At 39.0% G+C, this 22243-nt stretch overlaps 1 protein-coding gene across 1 annotated transcript; it reads left to right on the top strand.

Moving 5' to 3' along the window:
• Positions 1–838: 838 nt before the first annotated feature.
• On the top strand, positions 839–19550 carry ube2j1 (ubiquitin-conjugating enzyme E2, J1). Its single transcript, XM_015006397.2, has 8 exons — positions 839–1580; positions 7611–7684; positions 8468–8599; positions 9023–9107; positions 9827–9932; positions 10562–10691; positions 14682–14801; positions 16317–19550. The coding sequence occupies exons 1-8, from the start codon at positions 1550–1552 to the stop codon at positions 16602–16604; spliced, it is 966 nt and encodes a 321-aa protein (XP_014861883.1). The 5' UTR covers positions 839–1549; the 3' UTR covers positions 16605–19550.
• Positions 19551–22243: the final 2693 nt, after the last annotated feature.

Here is a 22243-nt window from a genome sequence, read left to right as displayed (position 1 = left end):
GAATCCTTTATCCTTGGTATAAAACTCATGTGTTGCCTCTGCCTCGCAGAACTTTTCATCCAGAACTGCTTCATTATTGATTATCCTATAAGCTCTCTGTGTTGTACACAGTACATGAATAAACCTGACTGAGTGATTTCACCTGACAGTGCTTGGTAATATTTTTTTCCACAACAGCAGTTACAGAAATTGCCTGATTGTAGTGATCACGTCCACAAGTTTTGCAACAAAATATTAAGTTACATGTACCATCATTTTTGTTCAGGCCTGTTTCATTAGTTTGAAATGACCACATTTCAAAAATAATGTTGCATTTTAATTGGTTAGTTTTTAGTAAATTTTTATTCATCATTGTGTCGTGTTCAAGTTACTTCAGTGACAACTGTGGGATTTCAGTCATTGATAGAGGGTACAAAAAGGTTTGTCAACATGTGCAAAACTTTTCTTTTGATAAAGCCTTCTAGTTAAAGCACCTTATGTTATCCTGAGCTATCTCAGTCAGGAATTATGTGGCTGAAAGTTTAGGCTGATGGACGACAAACTGACCACTTCTTCTCGCTCCTTAATCTGCAATATTCTTTGCAATTAATTTTGCATTATTGCTATTCTTTCAGGACTGTGAAGTAGCATTGTTGCCTTGAAGTAAACAGGTCCTGGGTTAGAAACTTGGCCTGGTATCTTTCTGCATGAAGTTTACATGCAAACTCTCCGGATACTCCGGTTTCCTCCCACAGTCCAAAAACAGACAAGCTGCTAAGTCTCTAAATTCTCATTGTGTGTGTGCACATCTGTTCGTGTATGCGTCTCTGTGTGTGGATGGTTGTTCATCAGTGTGTTGCCCTGTGATGGATTAGCGACCTGTCTAGAATGGACTTTCGCCCTTTGACTGCTCAAGGTACGTTAGGTGAGCTAGTCTTGTGGCATTATATTCAAAATAGATGAACCAGTAAAGTATTAATCAAAGGTTGTGAATATTTTTTGTAAATGTGTTGTTGTTTTTTTTGGGTTTTTTTTCTATTTTTAATAAATTTGTAATACACTCAGTTTGCCACATTGCCATAATGGGGTAATCGTGTGTAGAATATTAGAGTGAGATTAGTTAAATACAATTTGGTTTAAGGCTGTAACAAAGACTGCGGAAAAGTGAAACACACTCCAGCTCAATAGGTGGCGGTAATGCATCGTTTAGTTAGTTTGGCAGTTGCAAAATAATAGAGAATAAGGATTCACAATCACTTCCTGTTTACGTTCGACAAAATGACGTCACGCTAAAAATGTTAAACTGAGTGTTTCGATATTGAAACGTCAGAAAACTTAAGAGACGGCGTCTTCTGATTTTGATACGAAACTGTATGCAAACGTCCGCTAAGCTGCTGCATCCGGAGCCCGTACGCTGAGGAAGACCTCCCGCTGTCGGCGCATCTCAGCCAGAAAGCAAGCTAGCCGGGTTCTTCATTCCAGGTAGCCTAGGAAGTTAGTGTTGGAACGAGTTGACCGCGGACTCTCTAACGAACTTCAAGATTAAGCATAATACGTCGTGTCTGCCACCATGGAAAATAAATATAATCTTAAAAGTCCAGGTAAGCTCTCTGTCAAAGTCGTTCACCTCTTCCTTGTCCGTTTGCTAAAAAAATGACAAAACCAACCAACTTTCAACACTTTACTCTCATAATAACCATATAACAGCTGTGTATCGTCCCCGGTTAACTTAAATGTCAACTGAAACTGTCTCACTAACACGTAGAGCTACGTTTGACTTTACATTTGGGGAAATTTCTACAGTTGTATGGACGGTATGGAAATGCTTTCATTTCCTTCAGATTAGCAATCAGAATAACCCAACACATTATCATTGGTTCAAGCAGATGAAAGTGATACACTGAGCGTTACGTTTTTACTCATACACATTTTATTTAAAGCCGAGTTTTTAGTTTAGCTGTGTTTGTTTGGAGGTTGTGAGCATGGCATATGTTTAGATTTTGCTCTGCACGTTGAGTAGCAGCTGTTAACCTCTAGTGGTGTCAACTTTTTACCACATGGGCCAAATTCATCATGTGGAAAGTGCTAGAGGGTCACACAAATATTTTCTTTTTATTTAAAAGCAAAAACAAATGTAAATTTTTTTTCTGCCACCTGTCCAGAGAAATTGTGGTTAGTTGAGACAACATTAAAATAGTTTATAGTGAGCCCAGGTTCTGTAGGAGAGCAATAGCTGAAAGGTTGTTGGGTGGCTAACTCGACGTTTTGATTGAACTTTAAAGGCACCTGAATTCCTTTAGGTTCCACTGAGTTTGTGATTACTTAAGTCTACTTTTTTAATATTTCATAGATTTGGTGGTAAAAATGTATGATTTTTTTGTAATTTTAATCTGTGAAATAAATCAGTATTTCTTGTAGAACAAGGAACCAGGCTAGATGCTTTTGGTAGAACGGAAGAGTTGTAAATGATTAGTTCAGTTTATTAACTTGTGACGTGGTGTGGAATTAGTACTGCAGCTGGGATGGCAAAGTAACAATTTGTAGCTAATAATGTTTTACAGTCATTTGTACATAAAATTGACCTGCTCTTTTTGTAGTTCTAATTTCAGGGTTGAAATGTTACCATTTGTTCTTTTAATATCTACACTGTTGCTCCTTTAACATTTATATTAACATTTGGTTACATGATGAATACATAGATGGCAAAGAAAAAAACACGTATTCTCTTAGTATGTATCACAAAGAAAAATCAAACACTTTGGTTGAATCAGAAGCGTAATTTTTAATTGTTCTGGAAATTGATGCATCTCACATTTTTGAGTTTCAAATTTCTTGAGTCAAAAGCTGAGTTGTTCATCTCAATTGTCTTTATTTCCCGCTCAGATACTGTGTTAGTTTAAAACATTACATTAACTTCACCTGCTGCTGTTGCTAGACATTGTCAGTTGTTTCAGAATGGATCTGAAATTGAGAGTGAGACGCTGAACGTTCTGAACCACTGAGTTTTTGCTGCACATCAGCCAGAACACTGTAGCATCTGTATGTCACCAGCTCAGATTCACAAGAGACCTGTGAAGCTTATTTCCAGAAGAAGACAAAATAAACTTGGACAAAGTCAATATGTAAGGGTGAGGTATTATGTAAAATGTACTTTTTTGAGCTTTGCATCATGTTATGTTACTCCCTCATCAGAAACATACAATCTAAAAAGTGTATTTGGGTTGTAGTTCATGTTATGGACTTATTTATTAATCCCACTTAATTCTTTTGGTTTAGTAATAACGACTTACTTTTTTGTGTTGAATTAACTTAAAAGTTACATATTTTTAACTTAGAGGAACTTTTTACTTTGACTTTACTTGAAACGATTAACTTCAATGTGTCCTACGTCTGACGTCATGACCCAAGCTTCACCAGGGACAGATCCTGTACCGACCAGGTTTTGTGGTGTTGCAGAGCACAACTCACATAAGCAGACCTTAGTCCTCGATGCAGACGTCACAGGTTCGATTCCCGGCCTGATGACCTTTGCCGCATGTCTTCCCCCTATTTCCTGTTTAACTAACTGCTCTCAAATAAAAGCCACCTGCATGTGCCAAGAAAAAGATCCTTTATTAATTCATTTCTTTATTTGAAGTAAACTAAATTATTTGATTAAGACTGACTTAAGTCTTTCAAGTTAAACCAACTTAATACATTAAGTTGGTTAAACTTAATTGAATTTACTTGTTACCAGTTGCAGCAATTCCATTAAGTTGGTTCAACTTTTTTCTTTTTTCAGTGTATCTGGAGTGTTGCTTTCACTTTTTAATTTATTGTATTATTTATTTATTTCATGCATGTTTTGAGTGCATGAAATAAAGAGTGCCTGAATACTTGCTCTCACAAAGAATTGCATATTTCCATGCAGCTCCTCCTTGGAGCTGCAGTCTTCTGCCTCACAGAGCAAAGAAACTATTTAAACCTGCTTATGTTCCATCTACATTTGAAAACATTAGTTGGTTCTTTATCAATTTTATCCTGTGTTAAGAGAACTGTCCAAAGGTCCACCTGTGGCTCTGGAGTTGTAGCAATTTGTATTCAGAGGAAAATTCCTAATCGGACGATTCCCACGTGTTTGTATTTGGAAAAATGTGTTTTTAGATGCGTTTATATTTTGGAGTATCACTTAAATGCATAGACTTTGGAGTTAGAAGAATAGATTAAAAATAGTTTTAATTCTTCTAGAAATAATTTTGAAAATCTTAACTGAACTAAATAGAAATTTAGTATGACATATGGCGTCAGACGGTGGCAAAAAAAAAAAATCTAATTATAAAAATGTACCTGAAATGACTAAGCACCCAGCTGATGGGGTATTCTACATATAGATCAGATCAGATTAACTTTATTATCCCCCAAGGAGCAATTTGCTTTGTGGACAGCATAGTTTGGATTTTCATAAATAAAAAAAAATAAAAAATCAAGTCATGTTTTATGTGTATTACTCATTAATTTATAAATGTCACAATTTCAAACTAAGTATTAAGTTGGCTGCTAATATTTATCTTGGTAGCTAAATATTTAGTTTGCAATAACTATTTAGTTAGCAAATAAATACATAATAAATATATAAACAAATATAACATAAAGAAAAAAACAATAATAAAAATACACCACAACATCCATACAGCACACGCAGCAGTTTTATACCACCACAGTTTATTTGGAATTATCTCAAATTATTAATGAGTCCGAAAAATCATTGTTTCTGTTTGTTGTCATGGCCACCAGGTTTTACTGTAATCAGGCACATTTCATCTCTGCTGTGACAGCAGAGGCATGCAAGCAATTAGGGAAGATTACACTTTTGAGGAGTTTGGCTCCCTCCCTCCCTCCCTCAGGCCTTCCACGTCTCTGTTTTGGGTCTGTTGTTATGCAACAGAATCTCTTATTTCCCCTCTGGACCTTCTGTGACTCATTCCCAGTGGCAGACACTCAAAATGTGTGTTACATAAAATGATTTGACATGCAGGGATTATCAACCCATCGCCTTGGGCCAGTGGCCTGACCTCTCCGACTCAGCTGAGATCATAGGCACATTTGTGGGAAAGGCCTTTCCTTGTCCACTCGGCTTACCATTAAATGAAGGATTGGGTGGGATATGAGACTAAGCAGGGGAAACCACGTGCTCTAACTCACAGAAGACTGAGGTATTGGTTGTTCAAAAAAAAAAAAATCATTGACTATTTTCTGCTCCTTGACCTTTTCTTTGTGGTCTATATATAAAGCAAGATGGGATTTAGATTTAAAAAGATCATTCAATGCTAGTATTTCAAATAAGAAACATTTGAATGATAAAATGGAACTTCTTTAAAAATGCTACAAAAACACCCAAATGAACACATTTTATTTTCCCTTTAACAGCAGTTCAACTAATCTCCATGTGAATTGATAAATAATAGAAGATACTTCATATCACCTTCTCCCAACATTTCCTGTTTTCATTTTAATATAATTGCAGTGAAAAATGCTCCTTTCACTTTCTGTCTTTGATTAATATTTATGTGTGAGACTTGCACTGCTATTGGCCGCCACAGCCAGAGGAGGTACAGACCTCCGACCAGTCATCCTCCATTATTGGAGATGTGAGATCTCTTCCCAACAAACAGAACCAGCTGACGGTCCTGAACCTGCACCACCACCATGGCTAAGCTACTGGCTGGTTACTGACAAACTTGAGTTAACTGGAGATTCACTTGTATTTTAATGTCCCAACTGGAACAATCTGCTTTCTTGTTTGTCATGATGGGAAAGTCAAAAGAAACCAGCCAAAATATCAGGAAGAGAATTGTGGAGCTGCACAAGTCTGGTTCATCCTTGGAAAACAATTTCCAGATGCTTGAACGTTCCGCGTTCATCTATTCAAGCACTTGTATATAAGCATAGACCTGGAAATGTCCAACCATCATCCCACTCAGGAAGATGGCTTCTGTGAACAAGTTTTGATCTGAAATGTACAAATTGATGAAGATGCTGCTGAAGCAGTTTTGTTATTGTTTGTAATTGAAATCATAAGTAATCCTGAAGCACTTCAGTTTCTGAATATAGAGAACACTGAGGAGGGTGGAGCAGTGCAGATTCCTCATCCTGCAGTGCAGGATAAGTGTGATGAATTCAGAATGGCTGGCCTTCAGCAAAATCAGATGACCATATTCTGTAAAAATGTTGTGCTATGAGGCGATCTCTGCTCCACTGCTTTACTTTTCCCCTATAGCTTCCAGCTCCTATCACTTCATCTTACTCTTTTATTGCCCCCCATCCACTTTTCTAGTTCTCCCTTATCTGTATCTTCAGTTTCCCAGATTTTAGAATTCATTTTAACATCCCAGCAGTCTTTTATTGATTGGATCCCAAATAAAATTGGACTGCCTGAGCAGCCTCCAAATTTGACTTTACCTTTTTCTAATTCCATACTAACTTTCACTCCCATCCTGTGTTCTCCACTCTGGGCTGGTCACTCATGCCGTTTGCCATATCTGCCTATATATTGACCCAGCTGCCTGGCAGACTGACTTCCCTCTGAACTTGATGTATACACTATGAATTTTTCACATGAGCTAGAAAAATGACATTGGCACGTTGTTACTCATGTCCTTGTTCTAAGAACCATGTGATTTATTTCTCTAGGCACTTTTCTCAAGAGCTCTTTCACTTCTCTGCTCAGACGTGATGAGCTGTTACATTACAGCCAGTACAGTAGAAGCTGACTTTATGTCCTTCATTGAGGCAGGAAGTAACCCCACCCTTTCAGATAGCTATAATCCTCATCGTCCTCTGCAGGACTTGTGTAACCTTCCTAGGATGCTGATGTTTGCTGTAGCTAGACTGAAGCAGCAGAGGTGTATATTTCAGACCAAGTGCTGATCATTAGCTGATACCTTGAACTCAGAGCTGGGATTCTATGGAAATTCAATTTGCAAATCTTTATGGTTATCGACTGAAATTCAAGTTAAAGCTTAGTTTATCTTACTTATATGAAGGCTTTAGCTCTGACTGTGTACTTTGCCTTAATAATACTACAGTAAAAGTATATTTACAATGGTTTCATGCATACCAAAAGGGAATATTACTCAATTCAGTCTTCACATATATAAACAGCAAAGTTTAACAGACCTCAAGTGTGCTTTTGATGAAAAGTCACAGGATAGACATGGTCCTAGTTACTATTAAAGAAAATAAAAATATATTGTATTATAAGAAAAATACTGAATATCTTACATTTTTCATTCTAGGACACCTTTAATTTTTCTGTGTAAAATAATGAAATGTCTCCATGTGTAACCATCTGATCCAGATTCATATCATTCCATGAATGATATGACAGTCCATCCACGTCCCAGACGTTTCCCACATTTTCTCAGTATAAATGCTGATAAGAGCTTTAAGCTGGTAATTTGTACAGAAGGTAATTTTTCATTGGAATATACTTGGGTGTTGGCTTTTCTGATTCTCAGCTGAAATAACTGCAACAGTTTGAAGAAGTGCTGGTTTCCTTCTGGAAGCGCAGAAGATCAGTAGTAGCTGAGAGGAACGGGAGCTGATGCCATCTACTTGGTCACTAACTCTTCCTTTCACTGTCCCTGTCGTAGCGGTGAAGAGGCTAATGAAGGAAGCTGCAGAACTGAGGGATCCGACAGAGCACTACCACGCCCAACCACTGGACGTACGTTGAAAACAGTCTCACCCAGATGGTCAGCAGACCTTTTAAAACTCTACAGGTTGACAGGGTGGATCTTTACTGAGCCCATTGTACCTGTAGAAGCAAGCCAGGGTTAGGCATTATATTAGTGGGAGCCATGGAATAATGAAATGGTAAACAGTTGAGTGTAAATTGCTGTAAGTTCAAGACAAGAATTGTAAAGTAATAATGTAAAAGGAGGAGAAAAGATCAAAAGTCAGTATTTGTTGTTGAAGACATAGTGAACCTTTTAAAACTGATGGCCTCAAAACTGGTGAATCAACAGTTGTCAGTAATAAACCAATTAATCATAGTTAGATATTATAACTAGCATCAGTCTAATTAAGTGATGATTCTCGTAACAGTCTCAAATCTATCACAGTTTAATCTAGAGTACAATTCTGAAGGGTAAATTCTCTTCTACATGGCTTATTGACCTCTTATTATTGCACTTCTATGTTTGACCATTTCAATAAAGACAGAAGACACGATCAAAGAAACAGGATGTGAAACTACTAAAAGGGAAATCCTGAAAAGAATTTAGAACAAATGTTGACCATATCATCATCTGATCAAAGATTCAGTCAGATTCCCACAACTTCAATAACATCAGGTTTTTACCTCAGGAGGTTTTTTTTTCTCGTCGTTACTTAATACAACAGACCGCTGTTACATTGCTGTCAGCTGTCACCTCCAGTCAGTGCATGTTCCTGTATGTATTCACACATTCTAGTCTGCACTAATTGTGACATTGTTTTGTTTCTCCAGGACAACCTCTTTGAATGGCACTTTTCTGTACGCGGGCCTCCAGATTCTGATTTTGATGGTGGGGTGTACCATGGCAGGATTGTGCTTCCCCCAGAATACCCCATGAAGCCTCCCAGCATCATCCTGCTAACAGTAAGATGGAGAAAAAGCCCATGTTTTAGTCCCTTCTCCTGAAGCAGAACAAGAACATATTAGATTAGACTCCAATTTTAGCCTTAGTGGCATTTTATTGAACCTGAGGCCATGGAAGGTGTCATGTTCAAAATCAAGTCCTGATTGTTTATTCACTGTTTCTGAGAGAATGAGATTGATTTACAGTAACACACCTGCTATAATAACCATGTAAATAAGATTATTCCAAAGGATTTTCAATGTCCATTTCTTATGTAGTTTTTCTCTGTCATATTTTATGTATTTTATTTTTATTGCATGTCAGAAAACATTTAAATTAGTATGTTTTGTTCTCAGGTTTTCCAGCCTCAGCCTGTCTGTAAAAACTTCGGATCATTTGTTGTCTGTGCCATATCCAGTCAATTGTCTTTTTCTCCCTCACAGCCAAATGGGAGATTTGAAGTTGGGAAGAAGATTTGTCTGAGCATCTCAGGTCACCACCCAGAGACTTGGCAGCCTTCTTGGAGCAGTAAGTATTAACCAATTACTATTGTTCCAATCCACTGTTTTCCCTTTCCATACCGATACAGATACCTGCGGTTTCAATATGAGTAGTGATACAGATGTTAATATTGGACAAGTACATCTCCAGATTGTTTTCCACATTCTCAGTAAAACATGTTCCAGTTTATGTTTCTTATTTCTTGTGCCCCAACAACTGTAGGCTTGAATTTGACATGACTCTTTAAATTCAATTGTTCACAGATATTTTCAGCAACAGTACTATTTTAAAAATGTACTAATAATCGCCAAGATTGAAGAAGGCCATCACCTTAAAGACTGAGAGATGTCCTTGACATTTGGCATAAATCATCTTTACAACATACTTCAACTAAAAACTAAACAATAAATAAGAATAATTAGTAAATAAAAAAAGGCTACACAACCTGATTAAGAAGGGTGTTTATGTTCTGGAGAATACTCTGGAACATCTGAAGATCTTGGTACAAAGAAGGATTCTTCATAAAATCAAGAAAATATGAATCTGTAAAATATGTCTGACAACAGGTCCATTCTGCATGTTCACATAGACAAAGTTTCAGATCTGCTGTGTAAGAAGGTTGTTAAACATGTGTAAACAGTGATACAATGTAAACCTACCTATTTTATTACATTGCTAAATTGCCTTCACTTATGATTCTTTGTTTCTTTTTTCATATTTTTATTTGTTCTGTTTTTGTCTTGCAGTTCGAACTGCTCTAATAGCTATAATTGGATTCATGCCAACTAAAGGTGAAGGTGCAATAGGATCTCTGGATTACACCCCAGAGGAGAGAAAGACCCTCGCTAAAAAGTAAGATCTTTTTAGAATCATTTCACTCATTTCCTATGTTGTATTGCAGCTTGTGTTTGCTGTGCTATGGGTTAGGAGTGATAGTTGAGTGTTAAAGATCTTTCTACTGCTATTTTTTTCACCACAACACAAACAGAGAGATGTTGAAAAACCAAGAACATTTGGTTTTTCAACATATTTACATGATATGTCTGTAAATATGTTGAAAAACCAAATGTTCTTGGTTTCACTTTAAGAAGCTGAAAAGCTAGATAGCTTCTGTTCTGTTGTGATAAAGTTGTTTGCAGTTTATTTGCAAATGTCAGCAGCTAGCTGCTGACTTATACAAGTCATTGTGTGAAAGGCTTTGAAACATTCAGAAATATGTTAGCAACTTGCCAATATGCAACATATTTGATTTCAGTGTATGCTTTGTTTAAATAATAGAATAAAAAAATCCCATAGGTATCTAAAAGCAATGTTTTTAAGGTCCTTAGTGTTTATAAGTCAATTTATTCATATGTCTTGATGTAAAGATGCCTCATTAATGGTTTGATGTTATCACAGGTGACTTTTTCATTGTATGAAATTGTGAGCTGCAAAACTGAAGATGTCCTTGAGACACGATGTTGATCCATGTTGGTTCCCAGGTCCCAGGACTTCTGCTGTGAAGCTTGTGGCTGTACGATGCGATCTGCCCTCCTGCCTCTGACCTCCAACAGCAACCCCAGTGCTGAGGATCGCCAGGCCAAAGAACTAGCACAGCAAATCAAATTCAAGGTACAAACTCCATTTTTGGTGGGAAGTATTCTTTCTTGATGATGTCATCCAGTATAATTGATTGACATTAATTATACTGGATCTCTCTCTCTCTCTGTGTGTGTGTGTGTGTATATATGTATATATATATATATATATAGATAGATAGATAGATAGATAGATAGATAGATAGATAGATAGATAGATAGATAGATAGATAGATAGATAGATAGATAGATAGATAGATAGATAGATAGATAGATCTCAAAGGCAGAAAATATTTGATTAATGTGACCCTTGATTTAGTCTTTCAATAAAATGTCAAATGATCAGAAATGTGTTAGTACTGTTCAGAGAGCTACTTATAGAAATGAATTTCTATGAACAGAATTGCTTGTTGAAAGTGTTACATCACACTAAACAGAACCTGGTGCACAAGTTATACAAGCTAACCTTGTGATGAACCTGTGAAAAGCTGAAATCCCTGAATACTTTATACCCTCTAAAAAACACATAACAGTTTATTTTATCACTTAAATACCAAATGCACTTTAATTGTACCTAGCACACTAACTGAGGATAAATGGGTTTGCACTACTGAAGAAGCTAACACCCAGGATCCTTCACATCTCTACTCTTTGGGCTGCTGCCAATCGGTGCCAAGGAAAGTGAAAGGAGCTCCTGGATTGGCTGCTTTGGAAACGTCAACTATTAAGCCATGTGAAGTAGCATTTTGCCTAGGTAATTCAGTTTCACAAACTATAAAAAGCATCTGTGAAAACTGAACCGGGAACAGGCAGGGATCCACTGTGATCAAAAGATTACACTCTGCAGTTGTATTATACATAATAGGGCTGTTGTAAACCAATATTTTAGTAATCGAGTAATCTATCGATTATTCTTACGATTAATCGAGTAATCGGATAAAAAAAAATTCTAAAATGAAATATTGGTAAATCTGGCATAATACCGGTGTTACTATCAGATATCAATATCAGTCCAATTTTTCATATTTGAGCATCCCTAACAGTTGCTTTTTTGTAGTTTAGAAAACTAACCTGTAACAATAATAGCTCACTTTCTAAGTTAACCAGAAGAAAAGTTATAGAAAAATCTGAAATTATATTGAATTTAATAACAAAGAGGCAGGCTCACAAATGTGCTTATAAAAAATGTCTACAATCCAGCTTTTAGTTTATGTATTCATCTTCAGTGAGTTTAATAGATTAATTAAACTCACCTTGCCACCTAACCTGTCACGCTTTGGGTTTGAAAATACGGGAAATTCCGCCTGGAGTGGGAGGAGAGGGCGAATGAACGAACGTAAGATGGGGTGGAGGGGAGGAAATAGACCAGCGGACTGACGAACCGTTAGACCGGGGGACGAACACGGGGGGAAGCAATACGGGATATTTACGACACCTTCACTGGTCACACTCAGAAACTCATCTACCAGCCATGTACGATGCGCTCCGCCACCCGTTTCTTCAGACCGGGATATGAAATTTATTGTGCGGTTCGTCGGTAAAGCTACATTTACACGGTAAGCATCAGCTACTCAGCCGCCCGCCCTGTTCAGTCTATCCGCTCACCTCAGCGCTCTTCCCGCCGTTCGCTTTCAACCAGCAGCCCCGGAGGAGAAATGCTGCCGTACTCCAGGCATTCCCCCAGTCATTTTAAGGATGCTTATTGGTTCCCCAGAAACGATAAAAAGTCGGGCATTATCATCAATCAATAAAATCCCCACGGGCCAATCTTGAAGATTGGACTTTATGCCGCTGAGACTTAGCTTTTGTCAACAACTCAGAGGCGGAAGTGAGAGCTCCGCGCAACGCAAATGAAGTCCCGGCCGGAACACGGTGCGCTAACTAATAAAACATAAATTAACGAAGCTTCGAGGCAGGTAAATTTTCCTCGAGGAATTTTAGTAATCGAGGTACTCGAATCATTCGAGGAATCGTTTCAGCCCTAATACATAATATCATATATAATATCATACAAGTATGATACTCCCACTCACCATTTCTCTATTAGTGTTTAATTAGCTGGTTTTGTTTTTCTTAACACATAGCTTGTCTGGAAGGCATGAATACTGGAAGGTTCAGGCTGTAAGAAGTTTACATTTTCTTGAAGTTTGATTGACATCTATGACCCACTAACCAGAGTATGAATGAAGACAAATGAAGACATCATTCTAGCCTGGACAGCTCAGTCTGTTGCTTACAAAACTGATTAAAGATATAACTATGAATTTAATTATCATGTTCTATCATTTATCATTAACACTTAAGCAGTGCTAGTAATTAATACTGCCTTGAATGTTGCAGTGGAAGGCTTCAGTTACGGATTTTTCCTCTGTTCAATTGGATCACTTCACATATCCTAATAAAGAGAAATTTCTGATTTATTTTACCTTCAGTTGCTGGACACACTTTCAGTAGGTGAGTAAGGATCTAGACCAGGGGTGTCAAACTCAATTTCACCGAGGGCCACTTCAGCATATTGGCCACCCTCAAGGGGCCACATTGACGGTACAAATCAGGAGTGCCCAGCTGCAGTCCTTCAGACTGCAACTTTTAGATGCATCCCTGCTAAAACACACCCCGGACAAAAGGTTGACTTCCCTCATTAGCAGCAACTCAGTTCTGTAGAGCCTTATAATGAGTCAATGATCCAAGTGTGTTGGAGAAGGAACGCATCTAAAGTTGCAGATAGTAGCTCTGGAAAACTAGACTTGGGCACCCCTAGCATAAAATGTATGAAAATACAATGTTAAAAATAAATTAAACACCTCATATTGTTAAATAACGCTTTGGAGCTTCTGGTTAGGAAGCCCATTCGAAACCTTTGGTTGAAATGGAGTGTTAAATTCAAGTCTCCATTACAGACCAGAGAAAACTAAAGAGAATGCAACGTTGTGTTAATCCATTTGAGGAGCCGGCAGTTTATCTTGAGGAAATAAATGACGATGCAAAAGTTAATTAGACTGTAACATACGCAGTCCGCTGCTCAACCACTGCGGACGCGGGTACGCCGCTGCAAAGAATTAAAAACCGCTGGAAGTAACTCATCCAGAAGATTTCAGAAATGGACCCTTGGTGCACGATACCCAGGAGAGCGGCGCTCTGGAGGAGCTCTGCAGACGTAACATCTGTCCGTTTCGGAGAAGCGAAACCACGCAACAACAAAAAAAAAAATCCAGGCGTTACGAGCAGGGTAAAACACTCACAGAGTTCAGTTGATCTGTTTGGACCAGACAGATCCAACTGACTGATGAATTAGCGCAGATTTTTCTGCAGATGGGAACCAGGAGGAAGTGCGTTCAGACTCCAGGGTGATGCTAATTTAAGTGAAGTCGCTTAATTTAATTTATTAAAAGTTATTGGAGTGTTTTTTGTCACTAAGAGAAAAATGTAGATACATTTATCTGCTTAATTTGTGATAGGATCTGGATTCACGGTGAATATGATTGTAATTTCACGGGTAAAAATAGTACAGGACCGAGTTTTTTTTATGTTGTCGGTCAAGATAACAGATAACAAAAAAGTCTAGCGCCATCTGCCGCCCTGACACCAACTCGCACATCTTCATTCACAGTCTTACTTGTAAATCGATTTTTCTTTTCTTGGACGTTTTGATGTTAGCTTGTCAACGTCTCAGTTTTATTCGCTGGGAAAATCAATAAGCAGCTTGAGGTGACTCTGCTGCCCTCTAGTGGCGAGAAGCCGTAATGTTGGCTGGTAACAATCGGAATGCATTATGGGAGATGTAGTTTGTAGTCAATTCGTGCTCAAAACCTATTTTAAGTCAGTCATGGGCCTATAAAACGCTGGGGGGCCACATAAAATGACATGGCGGGCCACATGTGGCCCGCGGGCCTTGAGTTTGACACATGTGATCTAGACCAACAAAAATTGTAACTGTGATATCTGTCATGATAAAGATCTACGTCTGAATGATTTGGTCTAACACACCATGCTGATGACTGCAGTTTCCTGTGTGTACATACAGGCAGAATCCAGTATAATACCACAGGCTTCTACAAGTGGAAGTAAAGCTTCGACTGTCACCCAGGGAGAAACCTCCAGCTCTTTGGAGCAGCAGGCTGAGGAAAGGCCCCAGGCTGAACAGGTAGGTGGCGCCGTGTCATGTGGGACAGACTGAGAGCCACATAACTATGCTCTCTCTCAGGTTTTATTTGGATTTCAGAAATCACTGTGAGGCAAACTTCTTTTTAATCTGTACACACTCTTCCAGTGACACTTTTCAAGTTGAAATTAGAGTTTTCATAAAAGGACCCAAAATACTCAGAAATATATTTTTTAACTGCTCATCGAGGCTGGTTTGGGTAAATTCTGAAAATCTACTTACATTTGTTTTTTTAGCTAATAAAAGCAGGTTTTGGACATCTGTCTGTCTTCCCACCATATTTGCTGTGAGGCTCCGTCTGGTCTCTGTCTGACCTTTGTTCCTTGTGTCCCCCTCTGCTATATAAGTCCAGTATGGGCGGGCTTCAACACAGACCCCATACAGCTCAGGTCATAAAGACACCTGAGCTGATATTTCTGTGATTAGCAGCAGTCAGAACAGCAGATGTTATACTGATATACATTTAAAAACATTAAAAAAGAATAAAAGTTCAATATTTTTTCTCCATTCATTTCATTCAATAGATTCATCTCAGATTAAAATATTTCAAGCTTTTATTTCTTGTCATTTTGATTATTCTGTCTTTCAGAAAACTAAATCCCAGAATCCAGGAAAGATGGAAATCAGACAAAAGAGGATACAGATTCTTACATTAATGTTTTTTCTTCATGCCTGCTTCAGCTGCTAAACTGTTGCCCATAGCTGGTGGTTTTAGTTCTGCAGTCAGACATCAGCTCTCTGTCAGCGTAAGAGCAGACGAGCTCTTTGGCTTTCAGCTTTTATTTCCACAGCTTCTCTTCAGCAGATCTGAAAATATCAGCAAGCTGTGTTGCCTAAGAGGATTGATTTTGGTGCCAGATGCTATCCAGGGAACCACTGAGACTGATTCTGAAGGAGCAGAGGAGAGGGTCAACTTAGATTAGTATCCTGTGTTTAAATAAACCAGGCAGAGCTAAAATAGTCCATACCATCTGTTTCTGAAGTTGAAGCTAAAACTCTAAAAAGATGGATCACAGCATACTGCATGGCCTGCTGGACTAACCTCCAGCTTCCTCCACCAGTTACTTCCCATAAACAAGTCCATGTTGTCTGTGCAGTGATTTCCTGTTCCTATTGCAGCCTGCTGTCTGATCCTGCTGGGTTTAATTAAATGAGATCTAATTTATCCTAAACGTTTATGCACCGTCTCACACACTGTGCTGATTCTATTCTCACATTGAGCTTTTAGTTTTCATTATACTGACCAATGATGCTACCATTGACTACACATTAGTGCTGTGAGAAACCAAATTAGGGTTTGGGCTGCTGGAGTAGTGAGAACACAAACTGTCTCAAGTTCATGTTGCTTTGGTTGAACCAAACATAGAAACCGAGCTCTGAGCTGGAGAACCCCACACACACCCTGGTCTAGCACACCCTGAACACATCTAAAAGACAAAAGTATCTGATAACATGTGACTTAAGGCTTAGTCTGAAGGATTTAATGTCCCCCTGCAGGCGGAAGCGTCTCCAGCAGCAGATCTAGAGGAGCCCCAGGCCCCTGATGACAGCGGCCCTGTTCGTCGGCTCAGTCCCAGACAGCGCCGGGCCCAGCAGCTCAGCCGACAGGCCCCCAGGGCCGGCAGAGAGCCAGTAGCTAGCAGAGCTCTGTTTGGCCCGGCGCCTCGCCATGACAACCATGCAGCCTCTGCAGTCCTCATCGTGGTTCTCACCCTTGCCTTGGCTGCCCTCATCTTCCGCAGAATCTACTTGGCTAATGAATACAAGTTCAACTATGACCTGTGATGTTTCCTCTTACTGCTGTAGTCCACAGAACTCTGATCAGAACCGTGGAGGGCGAGCTGAGGCTGTAGCTAACACTGACGTTGGGCCTTTTCCACTAACATGCTTCCTGAACTAGAGCAGGCTGATGCTAGAGCTGTTTCTAATCTGATTCTATTACAAATTTAAAAACTCCTGGTTTTATTCGCAACTGCAGAGCAGGCACAGCCTTATTATGATGTCTTCCAGGATGTTTCCTCCTGTCTCTGGTGTATCCTGTGTTTCAGCAGAGGAACCGCTTACCCAGACAGTGTATAGTTTGTCTCATTGCCTCTGCACACATGTTTTAATGTCATATATTTGATTTAGAAGTGCTGCTTTACACAACTTGTGATGTTTAGGTGAGGCCCAGCACACAGTTCACTGTTAAATTCCCCTGAATCCAAACTGTCAGCAGACGAGGGTAAAACAACGGCAGCAGAGTAGCAACCACGTCTAGCATGACAGCTGGTTAACTCCTCTTCCTCATGCCTCGACTTCATGTTCCCATTAAAGCTTAGCGGTTTTCATCCATCAACTTAACACAAACACCACAGTAAATCCAAAACATATTGCTTAAAGCCTTTTAATAATAATAATAATACGTTTTATTTCTAGATGCCTTTCTTCACTTCAGGACGCTGAGTTTTAGTTGGTTGTTGGTCTCTGTGAACCTGCATCAAGCCTCTGATGGAGGAGGGTCTTTTTCATGAAGTTTGTGTGACCATAGCATCACTTCCTGCTTCCTCATTTAGCCTAAGAACATTAAGCCGAAAAAATACTGGGTTTGAAGCTAGCACTAGCTCTTATTTAGTACTGGAACCAGTTTGCTGGAAAAGCCCTTCGTGCTCTGCCGCCTCAGCAGCCTGCTCCTCTCAGGAGGTCGTATCATTCCTGCTGCTGCAGTCAACAACACCTCCAGGGTGTCTTTTAATCAGTGTGACTTTTACTCTCTGCGGCATTGTGAATTTATAAGAACGGGAAGCTTTTTTCATTTGTAGAACTCATGCTGCGGCCAACATGTCTCCTTCTCCTCATGTAATTGTTGAATATCCAACGGCTGTACTTATTCTGTCAATTAAAACTGTAACTGATAAGTTAGCAACATGGGCCAATGTGAGCTCTTTCTCTCAGACTGATCTATGTTTGAAATTCCTGCTGCACAGAAATCTGATTTCATGATGTTGGGCCAAGAGTTTGGAGAAAGTCTTAGTTTTAAAGCAAGATATAAACTATCACACACTTCTCATGTTTTCCTTGATCTTTTAAAAGATGAGAGTCAGCAAATATCAGGAGTATTATGTAAGCTGCCATTTACCATAGACACAAGGAGTTCTTATTAACTTAGTGTGTGTGTGTGTGTGTGTGTGTGTGTGTGTGTGTGTGTGTGTGTGTGTGTGTGTGTGTGTGTGTGTGTGTGTGTGTGTGTGTGTGTGTGTGTGTTTGTTTGTAATACCTTGTGGGGACGATTTTCCTGACATATACTACGTTGTGTGGGGACCAATTGCTCCTCGTGGGGACCGGGCTCCGGTCCCCACGAGGGGAAACCCTGTTTTTGGGTCAGGGGTCAGAGTTAGGGCTAAGGTATGAATTGAGTTTTGGTTAGGGTTAGGTATGTGATGGTTAGGGTTAGGAAAAGGGTAAAGGGTAAAGGTAAGGTTTAGGCTGTAGAAATGAATGGAAGTCAATGGAAAGTCCCCACAAAGATAGCAAAACAAACGTGTGTGTGTGTACGCGCGCGTGTGTAGGTGTGCTTTAAAATTAAAAGCATCAGATTTTTAATTCAGTGTAGTTTTTATGCTAAATTGAAGGTTTCTGTTAGATGATGGATATTCACTCTAAGCAGATTTTTTAGAGTTCTCTCCTGTGTACATGCAGCATGCTGCACTGTGATCTTCAGGTTTTATAGCAGGACTGTTAGAACTTGTAAGAACCTCAGAGTCATAATTGATTTGCCAAAGAATCACCATCAACAAAATTTTCAGCGTGTGAATGTTCACAAATGATTTTATGAGTTTATGTTTGCAAGTAAAGATGTAACCCAGTGAAATAAATCTGATGAGGAAAATAACTTTTTGCTGATTTATAAAGTATTTTCTGAAGAAACTGTGAAGCTCTCAACACCTCAGCAGGATCAGTCGTGCTTATATGGTAGCAAAATTTTGCTTCATTATTTGAGTGTCACGACATTTAATATCTAAATGATTAATAGCTGTTGAGTATAGTATATATATAACAAAGAATGCACGTTTTTGAAGTAGACAAGTTTTTGAAGTAGACAAGAACTGGACTGAACACGAGTGAAGGCAGTCAAATCACAGTTCTTGGAAGCGAATTGTGCTTCCAATGAACTGTGGTGTCATTTGTGAACATTCTTTTAAAAGCTCTACGTCTTATTATTACATTTCTAGACGTCAAACAGCCACTGTTTTCAGACCAAGTGGCTAAGCAGCAAAATCGTCTTTCCAACAGATGTACGTCTCTCAGCCTTTCAGAAGACTCTTGTGTTTGTGTGAAGTGATAAATGACCTGTACTTGTACAGCACAAAGAACTTAACACTACATTCAGTCATTCATCCATTCATACTCACAAATGATAGTGATTCCCACAGCTGCTTCAGAAGACACATCAGTCTCAGGAGTTGATGAATGTTAGAACCAAAAAGTTGATTTAAGATTGGTAAGGCCAGAGGATGCTGCCTGATCAACATCCTGATCAAGCAGGATACAGACGCCACATCTTTCCATGTCTAACTCTGGATAAAACTTTACAGTTTTAATGAAGGATTGGTTCTTCTGCTTTCATTGTGTTTGGCTTTTGAGCTGCTGCTCCTATTAGAACAGCTGGAGAACCGAGACAGAAAAAGGATTCATTTACTGTTTAATGATAAATGTCTTAATTCGATAATAATAAATGGAGTCCATACACCATTTATTATTGCTTCATTTTTCAGTTTGGTGGCACGATGTGAGTGTAATCTCTGCTATGATCTCAACTTTTCTTTGTAGTAGCAATAAATTCATGAGCCAGTTGAAGTGCCATATTAAAAGAAGTTAACAGTTTAATGTATTACTTTTGGAATTGCCTTTCTTTGAATTTCTTTGAATTGGAATTGCATTCTGTTTTGTTTCACAGGAATTGGGTGATATTTTTCCCTGTCACAATGCAGCCTGGTTGGTTTGTGCTGCTGGTCACACTGGGATGTTTCTGAGCTTTTCTTCCAAACTTGATCAGCTGCTTAAAGCAGAATCACCTGAACACCACATGCTCACCAAAAAACTATGTGGGGAAAGTTAAACAGACCATGCAGTCACCAGTGATGGTTCCCCATCATTCAGTCCTGATCCAGTTCAACACACAAATAAATAACTGAAAAAACTTTTGCAAAGTGAAATATTTACAGTAAAGCTGATGTTTTATGCTTTTTGTTTCCCCATAAAGTCTATATTAATATAGTCTAAAAGTGTGTGTGTGTGCGTTTGTTTGTAATACCTTGTGGGGACGATTTTCCTGACATATACTACGTTGTGGGGACCAATCGCTCCTCGTGGGGACCGGAGCCTGGTCCCCACGAGGGGAAACCCTGTTTTTGGGTCAGGGGTCAGATTTAGGGCTAAGGTATGAATTGAGTTTTGGTTAGGGTTAGGGTTAGGTATGTGATGGTTAGGGTTAGGAAAAGGGTAAAGGTCAGGTTTAGGCTGTAGAAATGAATGAAAGTCAATGGAAAGTCCCCACAACGATAGCCAGACAAACATGGGTGTGTGTGTGTGTGTGTGTGTGTGTATATATATATATATATATATATATATATATATATATATATATATATATATATATATATATATATATATATATATATATATAAAAAAAAATATGGACTGGAAGCCCCGAGATCAAAGTGGGGAACACCCCCAAAGGTGGTGGAGAATGACCGAGCTAAGATCCTGTGGGACTTCCAGATCCAGACAGACAAGATGGTAATGCCGAACCAACCGGACATTGTGGTGGTGGATAAAGAACAGAGGAAAGCCGTTGTGGTGGATGTAGCAATACCAAGTGACCACAACATCAGGAAAAAGGAGCACGAGAAACTGGAGAAATACCAGGGCCTCAGAGAGGAACTGGAGAAGGCCTGGAAGGTGAAGACCACAGTGGTGCCTGTGGTCATCGGGGCCCTCGGGGCAGTCACCCCCAAACTGGAGCAGTGGCTACAACAGATCCCAGGAACAACATCAGACATCTCAGTCCAGAAATGTGCAGTTCTAGGCACAGCCAAGATACTGGAGGAACCCTCAAGCTCCCAGGCCTCTGGTAGAGGACCTGAGCTCAGAGGATGAAAGAGACCACCCACGGAGGGTGAGAAGGGAATTTATATATATATATATATATATATATATATATATATATATATATATATATATACACACACACACACACATATATATATACACACTCTCCTCTCACTGTCTTCAATCTACTTTACAAACATTATGAATTGTGATTTGCTTTGTTCTGTTTCCACTGAGTTTTCTTGAAAGCAAGGTTCAGATCACTCACTCTCCCTCATGTTTGTGCCTCCTTCATCTTGTTCTGAGTTGTGGAGTGATCACCTTACTTGGATGATATTGTTACTCACAGCACTAACTGGAAGAAGGAACCCGTCCATTGTCCTGGACAACCTTCACTCGGTTGGGTTGACGATGAATCCATCAAAGTGCATCTTTGCTGCTGCTCAGACAGAATATCTGCACCGTATCATTGGCCAGGCGGTTATCAAGCCACAGATCAATAAAGTCCAGGCCACTGAGTCATGCCCTCTGCCCCAAACAAGGAATTTTAGATTGTCTTTGAGCCTGGTTGGTTTCTACCATCAGGACAGTGCTGTTCACACACAGGACAAGATCCTGCTCACCCAGTTCCATCCAGAGGACAGAGGAACTTGCTTACATATTGACTCCCAACAGTCACTATGTAACCAACCTGTTTTATACAGTTACAATTTTAATGAAGCAATCATATGACAGAGTGATGTGGATCTCAGAGCAGACTATAAGAGGCTCATTTATGGTGGCATAAATGAGGTGAAAGGTGTTTGTTTTCACATTTTTGGGTTAAAACCTGCTGAGGTTCTCTTTAAAGAGATGAGGATGAATGGGACCAAGAATGAGGACATCAGACAGACCGATCTTGTTAGATGTGTTAGATGTAGATGGTTCAGAGAGACAATGATTCTATCAGTAGGTTAGAGCCATGGTTTATGTGGCTCCCTGAAACCTGGGAAGATTCACCACTGTTCTGTTTCCACTTGGGTCTCTGGCTGCATTATAACATATTAATCTTTTCACAGACTAATAGAGCTCAGTGAAAATATGTCTTGTCCTTTCTTCAGAAATCTAATAACCTATATTTCTTTGGATTTAGATTATTATTGATTTTTTTTCCTATTTGAAATATGATATTTGCTGTTGCTCTACTAAGTGTCTCTATGTTTTAATTTGTTTTACTTTTGTGCGACCAGACTGCTGTGTGTTGCAGATTTCTGTTCAGGTCCCTCTTGAAATGAGGAATATAAATAAATAAATAAATAAATAAATAAATAAATAAATAAATAAATAAATAAATA

The sequence above is a fragment of the Poecilia mexicana genome, unplaced genomic scaffold (assembly GCF_051168715.1).
Source record: "Poecilia mexicana isolate PSO_F unplaced genomic scaffold, ASM5116871v1 scaffold_21, whole genome shotgun sequence".
Classification (NCBI taxonomy): Eukaryota; Metazoa; Chordata; class Actinopteri; order Cyprinodontiformes; family Poeciliidae; genus Poecilia; species Poecilia mexicana.
This window is presented reverse-complemented; position numbering and strand designations above follow the sequence as displayed.

Excerpts from the sequence above, each read along its gene's own strand:
- ube2j1 (XM_015006397.2), top strand. The coding sequence starts at position 1,550 with ATGGAAAATAAATATAATCTTAAAAGTCCAG. Across the intron at positions 1,581-7,610 it reads ATATAATCTTAAAAGTCCAG|CGGTGAAGAGGCTAATGAAG; the intron begins GTAAGCTCTCTG and ends TCCCTGTCGTAG. Across the intron at positions 7,685-8,467 it reads ACCACGCCCAACCACTGGAC|GACAACCTCTTTGAATGGCA; the intron begins GTACGTTGAAAA and ends TTGTTTCTCCAG.